Raw genomic sequence first — 11,671 nt, 5'->3', positions numbered from 1 at the left:
AGCTGCCCGGCCTCCCCCTCCCCGTTCCTCTCCCGGGGTCTCCATTAGGATCAAGTCCACCCCGCAGCTGGGGCTCCGCTGTGGCCACCAAAAACGGCGCTTCCCGGAGCAGGGGTGGGCATCGGGGGCGTGGGGGTCCAGGTAAAGGAAAGGATATTGGAGATAGGACAGGTTGGGGACATCCGGAGCTGAGGATCCGGTGGGGAAGTGACCTCCCCCCACCCCAACGCTTTTTAAGGTGTCCCCAGGGCGGTGGGGAAATATTGCTCGGGGACACTGCGGTGGTACTTCAGTGCCGAGATGCCTTTGCAGCCCCCCCGGGACCCTTAGAGAGGATGGAGACCCCCGAGTGCACTTTGGCGTGGTTGGGGCTGTGTAGAGCCCATCTCTCAGCATCCAGCTGCATTCCCCTAAACATCCACCCCATAATGAGGGGAACCCCAAACACTTTGCTGATCCTCTTAGAGGAGATCTGGAGTCCCCATAAGGAGCTTTTGGGAGGGAGTGGGACCCTCTAAAGTGCCGAATCGAGTTGGGGACCCCCCAGCTTTGATGAACCCGGGTTAGCAGGGCCAAGCCCCGGTGCCGCTGGGGCGGCAGCCCCGCCAGGGAGCGGAGCCGTTAATTACCTCATTGCCAGAGTCCATTACCGCTCCCCCCGGAGCTCTGAAATGGAGAAACTCGGGCAGCAGCCAGGGGGGCAGAAAATCGATGGCGGGGTGAACCTTAACTCTTCCCTGACCACTTTAAGGGGGGGAAACTGAGGCATAGCCACGGAGGAATCTGCAGGAAAGCTCACCCTGTTTGGGGAGGGGGTGTCACCACTGCACCACGGTCTCTTTTTTGGGGGCATTGGTCTGCGGCAGTCTCCAGCGTGGGGCTGGAAAAGCTCAAGGTTGTAATTTAGTTCCTTCCTCAAATTAGATAAGAGGGAAAAAGGCCATAAATCAGCTTGGGCAGTGATTAGAGACCCCAAGGAAGCAGGTGGGGGGCTCTGCCAGCCAAGCTGAGCTCCAGTAGAGCAGGACCTTGCCCGTGCCAGCTCCCCATTTCCTGGGGCAGGACCCTCGGCAGAGATCCAGGGCCAGCAGGTTTTTGGGATGCATTAGAGCCTGGGAGCTGCAGGGTGCTGGCAATAGCTCCCATTTCCTCCAGTTGTGGCACAGCCAGGTGCTGTGCCAACCCAAAGCCCATCAACACCTGCCAGAGACCCCCTGACTTGTCCCCACCTTGTCCGGTGCCTCAGTTTCCCCTGTGACCCCACTTTCCTCCTGCTTATCTTGGGTCACAGGGGGTAACAAAGGAGCTGCCAGGGCTCTGCCTGTGCTGCCTAATTATCCAGATGAAATCAATTCAGCTCCATTATGGTCAAATCCAGGTCTCAACCATTACCAAGGCGGCTGGAGAGCCTGAGGAAGGATGATGAAGTGGATGCTACAGGGCATGTGATAACCCCCTGGTTCTGATGAGAGGACACAGGAAAGGGGGGATGTCACTCTTTTGGGGGGGATGGGTATTGCCTTTGTGCTGCAAAGTCCCATCCTCCACCTGGAGCCCTTGGAGGAGGCTCAGGCTCCCCAGGGTGTGGCAGAAGAATCCCTGGAGTGGCCAAGGTGGTCTCATGGCACAGATAAAACCATCCCCTTCTGGGCTGGGGATGAAGAAACCATCCTGCACCTGGTCCTGGTCCCTGGGTAGAAACCAGAGCCTCTCAGGCATGTGTGAGCCCTGCACCCCAGATTCCTGGGCACACAGCATCCCAGGCACACATTGTCCCCAGATCCTCCTTTTCCCCAAAATCCCTCCATCCCACCTGCCCCCAGCACGCAGGGGCCAGTGCAGGGGAGACACAGTTTATTATTGACTGGTTTTGCTGCAGAGTGGGCGAGCATGGGGGCATCCCAACTCCCCCAGGAGAGCTGAGCACCCCCCCCCCCCCAAATCCTGCACTGGCACAGACCCTGTGCTGGGGTCTCCCAGCTCTGCCCCCCTGAGCCAACCCACATCAGCCAAGAGCCTCCACCCTGGCACTGTGAGAATGCCAAGGAGCCACACAGAAGTGCCACAAACGAGGGGCCAGAGCCCTGGGAGTCCTCCAGCCCCCTCCCCCAGGAGTGAGCTGGCATTTTGCACTATAAATAAGGTTTCAGGCTTCTCCTGCCTTGGGGCATCAGTCCAGGGCTGTGTGTGCAGCAGGGCGGGCAGGGGAACAGCAGGGAGCAGAGTGTGGCTGGGGGGTTCCCCACTCAGCCCAGGATGTCCAGGTAGACAGGGGGTGTTTTGACAAGGCTCTGGAGGCGGCTGTGGATCTCCTTGATGGGCTGGCGTTGCTGGGGCTCCCGCTGCCAGCAGCTCTGCATGATGGCATAAACCTCAGAGGGACACGTGCGGGGCCGCTCCAGCTCCCTCCCCTGAGTGATGCACTCGATGGCCTGCAGGAACAGGGGTGGACATGGGATCCCCCACTCTGGGCACCCTTGGGGGTGTTGTTCTCCTCCTCCTCCTCCTCTTCTTGCTCACCTCAGTGTTGGAGAGTTGGTACCAGGGTTGCTTCCCATAGGTGAAGATCTCCCAGAGCACCACGCCGAAGCTCCAGATGTCGCTCTCGGTGGTGAATTTACGGTACAGGATGCTCTCAGGAGGCATCCAACGGATGGGCAGCATGGTCCTGCCCCCCACCTGCTCACAGTAATGCTGTCAGCAAGGCAGGGACCCCCCTGTTTCCCCTCTCCCACCCCTGGCCCCACTAATGAGGCCTCAGGTTAGATGTAAGATATTTTTTACTCTGAGCGTGGTGATGCCCTGGCACATGTTGCCCAAAGAAGCTGCCCCATCCCTGGAGATAATCAAGGTCAGGATTTGGAGCAAGCAACCTGTCCTATTGGAAAGCATCCCTGCAGGTTGAGCTGGATGGTTTCCAACCATCCTTTCCAACCCAACTCATTCTGTGGTTAAATATGAACAGAGGAGTGTTGGGGAGGCGCAACCATGAGAGAAAATTGACTGTGACCTCCCAGCTCACCACAGAGCAGAGAGGAGAGAGGAAACAACTCACCCTGTAATAATCAGTGCTGTAGATATCCCTGGACATGCCAAAATCCCCGATTTTCACCACCAGGTCATGACCCACCAGGCAGTTTCGGGTGGCCAAATCCCGGTGGACAAAGTGGAGGGAGGCGAGGTAGACCATGCCCGAGGCGATCTGCGTGGCAATGTGCAGCATGTGGCCCAGGGCCAGCGGGCCCCTGGGCTGGCCAGGAGCCTGCTCCAGGATCTTGGCATCAGGGCCATGGGATCTGAAAGGTAGAGAGGCTGCTTGGAGTACAGGATGTGTGTGGGGAAAGGGGAAGGTGCTCATGCGTGTCAGGCACAACACAATCGCAACACGTGGTAGAGAAGGGTGTGGATGTGCGTGTCCATCCTGCCCTGGTGTGCAGACACACGAGGGAAAAGCATGGACACGTGTCCATGTGTGCTCACATGTGTGTTAGGAAGGGTTACACACCCACAGGGGAGGGCACGCAAGCAGGTGCACACAGGTGGGCTGTCCCCCCGTGGAGGAGAGAGTGTTGGGGTGGGAGGAAGGGTGTTGGGGTGGAAAGCAGTAGGTCAGGGGTGGAAGGCAGGGTGTTGGGGTGGAAGGCAGCAGGTCAGGGGTGGAAAGGAGTGTTTTAGGGTGGAAGGCAGTGTTTTAGGGTGGAAGGCAGCAGGTTAGGATGGAAGGCAGGGTGTTGGGGTGGAAGGCAGTGTGTTGGGGTGGAAGGCAGTGTTTTAAGGTGGAAGGCAGTGTTTTGGGGTGGAAGGCAGCAGGTCAGGATGGAAGGCAGTGTTTTAGGGTGGAAGGCAGTGTGTTGGGGTGGAAGGCAGCAGGTCAGGGGTGGAAGGCAGTGTTTTAGGGTGGAAGGCAGTGTTTTAGGATGGAAGGCAGTAGGTTAGGATGGAAGGCAGGGTGTTGGGGTGGAAAGCAGTGTTTTAGGGTGGAAGGCAGGGTGTTGGGGTGGAAGGCAGTATTTTGGGGTGGAAGGCAGTGTTTTAGGGTGGAAGGCAGCAGGTTAGGATGGAAGGCAGGCTGTTGGGGTGGAAGGCAGTGTTTTGGGGTGGAAGGCAGCAGGTCAGGATGGAAGGCAGTGTTTTAGGGTGGAAGGCAGCAGGTCAGGGGTGGAAAGGAGTGTTTTAGGGTGGAAGGCAGTGTTTTAGGGTGGAAGGCAGTGTGTTGGGGTGGAAGGCAGTGTGTTGGGGTGGAAAGCAGCAGTTCAGGATGGAAGGCAGTGTTTTGAGGTGAAAGGCAGTGTTTTAGGGGTGGAAGGCAGCGTGTCAGGGGTGGAAAGCAGCACACCAGGGCGGGTGTGAAAGCAGCAGCACGTGTGAAGTGGGGCGTGCGAGCCCGGCCGGGGGCCAGCGCTGCTCCGCCCGCCCGCAGCCCCTCGGTGCCTTTGATGCCGAGCGCGGCTGACAGCCCGGCCGGGGCGGCCGCTGCCGGGGGCTGGGGGAGCTCTGCTCGGCAGAACCATTAATGCCAACTCCCATAACAATAATCATAAAAGCCACGTCTCAGAGCTCCTCGCGCGGCCACTAAAGCGATGCCTCTGGCAGCCCCCCCCGTCTAGCAGCAATACCTGGGGGGGCAATCGAAAAGTCTCTGCTTATTCCAGCTGATGGCCAATCTCTCTCTATTTAAGCCTCTCAGACAGCTAATCTAATCAATATTGCAAGGAGGGCTGCATTAGCAGGGAGCAGGCTGGCTGCTCTGATGGAGCAGCAGATGGGGGGCTCCTGTCCGTCCCCCCCCCCCCCCCAGTCCCACCTGAGGAAGCGGTTGAGGTCTCCGTGTTTCATGTACTCGAAGACCATGATGAGGGGCTCGCCCTCGGTGCAGACCCCGTAGAACTTGACGATGTGTTCGTGTTGCAGCACCGTCAGCAGCTCGGCTTCGCGTTGGAAATCCAAGCGGGCGCTTTCTGTCACCTCCTTCAGCGCCTGCCGGGCGGGACACGGCATCAGCGACACTCTCACAGACCCCCTCACCCCCCACACGGTGTCTCCCCCCTCCTCACCTTTACAGCCACCAGCATCTTCTCCTGCTCTGGGAGGAGGTTGTAGCACTCTGCTAAGAAAACCTTGCCGAAGGCGCCCTCGCCCAGCTCCCACTTCAGCACGATGTCCCTCCGCTGCACATGGTGCACGCCTGGGGGGACCCCCACCCGTCAGTGCCCCCCAGCTCGGGTATGAGCGTGGGGGGATGCTCAGGGACCACAGCCCCCCCCCCCCCCCAACCCTTACAGGCGTTGCAGAAATACTGGGGGTTCTCGATGAAGTTGCTCTTCAGCCCCTCCAGTTTGCTCTCAGCCGAGGAAAGGGGGCTGCTGCCCAAGTTCATGAAGTGCAGCGACATGGCCAGGTCATCCTCTTGGGCCAGCACTGCTGAGCCTTGTGGGGACAAGGACAAGGCCATCAGGGGGTCCCCCCAGCTCCCCCCCCAGCCTGTGCAGCCAGTGCCAGGCTCTGCCGAGCAAGCCCCTGCTCGTCCTGCCCCTGGGGGCCAGGCAGCCCGATCAAAACCATTTAGAGGCTGAATCCATTCCAGGAGTGAATTAGCAGCTGCTGCCCACGCTCCCGGGGGAGCCAGCACCCCTGCACGGGTGTCCCCCCCACCCACCATCCCTCTTCCCACACCTGTGACCCAACCCAGGCTGCCCCAGAGGAGGTGGGGACGGGGCTGTCCCCGTGTCACAGCCCGAATATCGAGTCACCACACATGGCGGGGGGGGGACTCACGGTTAATGCCGAACTTGGAGCGACGCCCGCACTTGTTGAGCAGGATGAGCATGACAGAGAGGGAGAGGCAGGCGAACACAGCCAGTGCCACGGCCACAGAGACCTGGTGGCAGCCAGGACGGGGATCAGGTCGAGGTGCCACCAGGTCCCTGTTCTCAGCCCATGGGATGGGAACAAGCCCACGAGATGGTTACAAGCCCCAGGGAAAATTGAGGCATTGACACTCCATCCTTCATCCCCATCATGTACCTCCCATCCCACCTGGTGCTGGTTTGGCTTCCCCCACCCTCCTCCCATCCCAGACTGCAGAGCAACTCCTCACCCCAAACGTGTGCTCATCTGTTGTCTCCACAGGCCCCTCCAGCGAGCTGTTCCTGGTGCCTGGGGCAGGGAGAAGGTGTAGGGTGAGTGTGGGGTCCCCATCCCCTGAATTGGCCCCGGCAAGGACCTGGACACCCCAGGAACAACCCTGGGGTGTGGCTGTAATGCCCAATTTAGGGGGGCTGGGGCAGCAATCCTGGCCACTCACCCACTGGAGACAGAGACACTAGAGCAGCCCAAAGGGAAAGAAAGCAGAAACACTCATTACTCTTTAGGTGGGAGTACCCCATCCTTCCCCCCTCTCATCTCTGGGGAAACTGAGGCACACCAAGGCTTGTACAGACAACAGTACACCTCATTCTGCACAGCAGGTGTGACACAGCTCCTCTGTGAGACAGGAGAGACCCCAGCTGGCACCTACCAGGGATGGGCTCCTCAGGGCTGAAGCTGAAGGGGTTGTCCATGAAACGGCCCTGGACGCTGCAGGAGGCTGAGCCCAGGGGGTTGCTGACCAGCAGGGTGTAGTTGCCATTGTTGACATGGGTGGGACGGTTGAGCTGCAGGCAGCCGTGGAGGATGGTGGAGTTGTGCTCCATCTCCACGATGAGGGTGTGGATGTAGAGCCCCTCCACCAGGGCAGTGCCGTTGAAGAGCCAGTGGATGCTGGGCGTGGGGTTGCCATCCACGGAGAAAGGGATGCACCAAGAATGTTGGGCTATGGCTTGTTCCAGCAGCAGGATAATGGGGGGAACTGGGAGAAACAAAGCTGGGTGGGTTCCTGAACCAAACTCAGCCCCCCCACCACCCCAGCCCCTTCTGGACTGCTCACAGGTGATGTTCAGCATCACACTCTCCTCTGCAGGCCCTGCTGCGTTCTCTGCCCGGCACGTCACGTCTTTGTGGTTGAGGTTGGAGGAGATGTTCTTGATCTCCAGCATGATCTCCCAATCTGAGATCTGCAGGAAATACCAGGCTGAGATGAGTAGATGACACCCCTCCCCGAGCCTGCCCAGCTCCTGCATCCCCCCCCATGCCCACCCCACCAGTGAGAGGATGCTGGGGGGGTTCCTGGCCATACCCCAGGATGGCTGAGCTTGCCTTGGTGACAACGAGCAGCTCGGGTCCCACCTTGGGGACCACCCAGTCTGCAGTGGCCGGTGGGTCAGCACTGATGTGGCAGGTGAGGTTGACACTGTCCCCTTGGCGCAGCACCACCTCGGGGGGCTCGATGTGCACGGTCGGGGGGTCTGCAGGGGCAGGAGGGATGAGCCACGTGTCTCCCACGCTCTCCCCAGGACAGGGGACAAACCCAGGAGCCAAATCTGTCCCCAGGCACGTACCACAGGTGTGGAGAACCTGGCTGCCCAGTGGCACCAGCACATTTCCTGCCCAGCACTCCAGAGACTGGTTCCCCAGTTCAGCCCTGCTGCTGTTCTGCCACAGCTGCAGCCAGCGCAGGCTGCAGGAGCAGTTGAAGGGATTTCCCACCAAGATGCTGAGAGGGAAGAGAACACAGGCTCAAAAGTGTTTGTCCCAGCAGTCGGCCAAGGCTGCACCTGTGTGCAGCTTTGTGTCACACATGCCCCGGATGCCACCCCTGTCCCTGTCCCCACACCCATGGGGACACATCTCCCCGTGTCCCCAACTCTGTCCCTGCCTCTGTGTCTCTCCAGTGGGGGACATCCCCAGTGGGAGATACTCTGCACCCACCTCCCCCATCTCCCTCCTCACTCACAGCTCTTGCAGTGGCAGATGCTGGAAGGTTTTCCAGGAAAGACTTTGCAGTGCATTGAAGGAGAGATTCCTGTTGGGACAAACCCCATCAGCCACCCCCCTTCCCACTCAAATTCCCAAATACCCAACATCTCCCTGCTGCACCGAGGGTCTGCCTGTGGCACGGGCCAGCACTGCTGTCACACGGTGACCAAGCAAAACCAGCTCTGCCAGGTGCCACCACCCTTCAGGCACCTCCCTGCACCCCAGGACAGGGGGCAGCTCCCGGGGGAGGGGGGGCTGGCATCTCTCTGCACTCCCACCCAGATCGATGCTTTCCCACTCAGCCCAGCGTGGCTGATGTGCCCGTGGGCAGCAGGACACACCATCGATCCTACCCGGGTGGGGGACCGGCCACCCTGCACCGGGACCCGCGGGGACGGGGTGGGGCTGATCCCCGAACGGGGGGAGGGAGGGAGGTGGGGAAGGGGCTGATCCCCGAACGGGGGGAGGGAGGAAAGTGGGGAAGGGGCTGATCCCCGAACGAGGGAGGGAGGGAGGTGGGGAAGGGGAGACTCACACGTAGCTCAGCCTGGGGGTGTCCAGAAAGGCATCGGCAGAGATGTGCTGCAGCCCCGACCTGGAGATGGTGCTGGAAGAAGGGAAGGGCTGAACACCTGCACTGTGAGTCCTGAATCTCCGTTCTGGGAGCATCTTGCAGTGGAGTGGGGGTCTCCCCTCCACCAGCCCTTCCCTCCCCCCCATTTCCCTGTGCAGGGACCCCTCCCCGCGGCTCTCACAGGTTCCTGAGGTCCCGCAGCATCCTGGTGTCAGCTCGGGTCAAGGTCGTCAGCGCCTGCTGGTTCTCAATGATGCTGGAAGGGAAAGGAGGGGGGAGGTCAGGGCAGCAGCTCAGGACCCCCCATGCCTGGGGCTGTTGGCAAAGCGTGGGGTGAGGGGAGTGAGAGGGAACAGCTCCCACTCCCCAGGCTGTGCCCCCAATACAACCCAGAGCCGGGGATGGGGACAAGGATGAGCTGAGCTGAGCCACCGTGCCTCAGTTTCCCCTGGGATGAGCTGCAGGTGATCCCGATGGTGCTGAGCCCCCGGTCAGTGCGAGCTGTGTGGTCTCACCCACAGGATGAGTTTTCTGGGTCTCAGCCCCATTTACCCTTTGGGTCCCCACCTTTCCTCACATCCCATGGTGACAGGTGTCACTGTCACTGTCCCCTCACCTTTTCTCCAGGCAGGAGATGAAGAAAAGCCCCTTTGGGAGCAGGTGCAGGGTTTTTTCCTGCCCCACCCCACAAGCTACTCCTGTGAACCCCAAATCACAGCGGTTGGGTAATTGGGGTTCAGATCCACACCAAGGAGGTTTTGGTCCCACTGACCCCGGTGGGGATGGGATAAGAGCAGCTGGGGCAGTTGGATGGCTGAGGGGGGGGTCTCTCAGGGACCACCATCCCCACCACCACCCACCCCACCCCACCAGCCAGTGAACAAAGAGCTGGCAGCGCCTGTGGCGCAGCATCCCCTGGCACTTGGGGAAACTGAGGCACGGAGACACCACAGCCAGTGCCCAGCAATGCGGCAGGGGCAGGGCTGTGGTGGGGGGAAACCCCAGGAATTGGGGTTTGGAATTGGAATTTGGTATCCTGCATCCCATCCCCCTGACCCTCAGCACCCTCCTCATCTCTGCTCGCTTCAGCCCTTATCTCCCCACACACATCCTGGAGCAGGGGAAGCTGTAGGAACACAGCAGGTGCCCCAAAACAGCAAATTTGGGTTGTATCTCCCCAGCATGCCACCCCACAGGCTCCAGGGCACAGCGACAGCCCCAACAGGATGGGGACAAGCGGCTCCCCACACCCCTGCCCTGCCCAGCCCGGGGTGCTCGCTGCACCTCAGCGTGGTTGCCATCACAGCAGAAGGGGGTGAAGAGCTGCCCCCAGTCTCTGGGGGGATGCTGCAGCCCCCCACCTCATATTCTCAGCCTTCAATACCTCCCACCAAACAGACACTCTCCCCACAGCGTTCCCAACCCACCCAGTGATCGCTGCTCCAGCCCAGCCCCGAGCTCATCACCTCCATCCCCATCACCCCACTGCCCAGTCCAACAGCTCTGCTGCCCGCCAGCCACACCATCTCATCAGCACCAGCCCCATCACTCCCAGCCTTTCTGCCTGGTCCCCAAAATCACTCCCAACCCCATCATCTCCATCTCCGAGCTCCGTCACCCCCAGCCCCACCGCGCTGTCCCATCGCCCCCAGCCTCTCTACCCGCTGTCTCAGCTCCATCACCCCGACCCCCGGCCCCACTCACACGTCGGTGAAGCTGCCGCTTCCCAGCAGCGGGGACAGGCTGCCCAGGGTGTCGGGCTCCCGGCAGAGCAGGATCCCGGCCCGGGGGCAGCGGCAGGACCGGGGGCAGGGATGGGCAGCGTCCGGGGCTGGCAGGGACAGGGGCAGGAGCAGCGCGGCCAGGCAGAGCCAGGCTGGCAGCGGCGGCATCGCGGTGCCGGTGCCAGTCCTGGCCCCGGTGCCAGTCCCGGTCCCGGTCCCGGTGCCGCCCTCCCTCGCACTTGCCCGGCAGCCCGAGCACGGGGCCGTGCGGGGTTTAAAAGCAATGCAGGGACCGGCCTCCCGGGAGGGGCCGGCGGCTCCCCCCGCCCCAGCACCGCCCCCACCCCGGCCCGAGCCCCCCCCAACCCTTTCCATCCCTTCCCCGGCCGTGATTCACCGGCACCGGGATGATTCCGAGCTGGGAGAGTGGGATTCCACACACGGGCACCGGCCGTGGTGTCCGTCTGTGTCCTGCCTGTGCCCTGCCACCTCCCTACCTGCACTCCCAGCCCCAGCCAGTGGATTCATCCCACCACTGGAACCCCCAAAATTCCTGGGGTGCACTAACACGTACACACAGAGACACACCCGGCTCCAGAAGCTGGCTCAGAGCGAGCTGCAGTATTATTACCGAGCTTATTCCCATCCCGGGGGTCACCCCAAACTGTCACAGGCCCCCAAATCTCGAGGCATGTTGGGGTCTCCTGGTTCAGTCTCTTCCCCGGCACCCCGTTATGTTGGGGTGCAGAAATACTGGAAACAAGGGGATGTTTGGTGGCACGGTGGCCTTGTCCCTGTCACCTCCAGGACTCATCTTGTCCTCCTCCTCGAGGTGGGGAAGGACAGGACTGGTTCGGGCTCCCCATCCCCACCCGGATGCTGTTTTTCCCCGAGATTTCTCGGACGCACTGAGAAATCTCATCAATGCACTGAGTTCAGCACGTTCTCAGCCTGCCCAAGGCTCAGCTCCCGGCTCATTTCCACCCTCAGGGGCCACGGCTCTTTTGGGATGACCTCCCATGGGGCCCCACTGGACACCCCAGCAGCCCCCCCCCACCCCCCGCGGCACAGCCGCCACATCCTCCTAAATTCCTCTGCTTTGACGTTTTTCTCAAGAAACGCCTCCGGTTTGGGCACCGCAGGGCAAAGCCACAGGACGCAGATAGGGCTGGCGGGGTGGAGGGGGAGGTGGGAGGTCCCTTGTGCCGCCCATGAGAGCCCCCCCCCAAGCCAGGTACAGCCACAGCTGAGCTTCATCCCCTTTATTCACGCTCAGATTAGACGGTGACACCCTTTCCCTGGACCAGGCTTCGGTGCTGGTCCCAGTGCAGGGGACTGGGGAGAGACATCGGGGCAGCTCCAGGCTCCTCCCGCTGCCCCGTGATTCCGTTTCCTCACCTGTGGAAGGTGTGGGGATCACAGGGGGAGCTGAGCTGTTTGCCACGACAGAGGCAGGTTGATGGGGGTCCCCGAATGCCAAACCCTGCTAGCCATTCCCATACCCACATTATCCCACCCC

General features: G+C 61.1%; 1 protein-coding gene across 2 annotated transcripts; it reads right to left on the bottom strand.

Moving 5' to 3' along the window:
* Nucleotides 1-2,195: 2,195 nt before the first annotated feature.
* On the bottom strand, nt 2,196-10,393 carry NTRK1 (neurotrophic receptor tyrosine kinase 1). Of its 2 annotated transcripts, XM_079329377.1 has the most exons (17): nt 10,133-10,393; nt 8,610-8,684; nt 8,390-8,461; nt 7,832-7,900; nt 7,437-7,591; nt 7,195-7,343; nt 6,926-7,052; nt 6,518-6,847; nt 6,305-6,322; nt 6,098-6,156; nt 5,776-5,878; nt 5,281-5,427; nt 5,055-5,185; nt 4,805-4,977; nt 3,056-3,296; nt 2,521-2,679; nt 2,196-2,432 (listed from the first exon to the last, which is right to left on the bottom strand). In XM_079329377.1, the coding sequence occupies exons 1-17, from the start codon at nt 10,318-10,320 to the stop codon at nt 2,247-2,249; spliced, it is 2,382 nt and encodes a 793-aa protein (XP_079185503.1). In that variant the 5' UTR covers nt 10,321-10,393; the 3' UTR covers nt 2,196-2,246. The 2 variants fall into 2 exon arrangements, with proteins under 2 accessions (XP_079185503.1, XP_079185504.1); XM_079329378.1 differs by lacking the exon at nt 6,305-6,322.
* Nucleotides 10,394-11,671: the final 1,278 nt, after the last annotated feature.

This window comes from Erithacus rubecula, assembly GCF_903797595.1.
Source record: "Erithacus rubecula genome assembly, chromosome: 33".
In the NCBI taxonomy this organism is placed as follows: domain Eukaryota; kingdom Metazoa; phylum Chordata; class Aves; order Passeriformes; family Muscicapidae; genus Erithacus; species Erithacus rubecula.
This window is presented reverse-complemented; position numbering and strand designations above follow the sequence as displayed.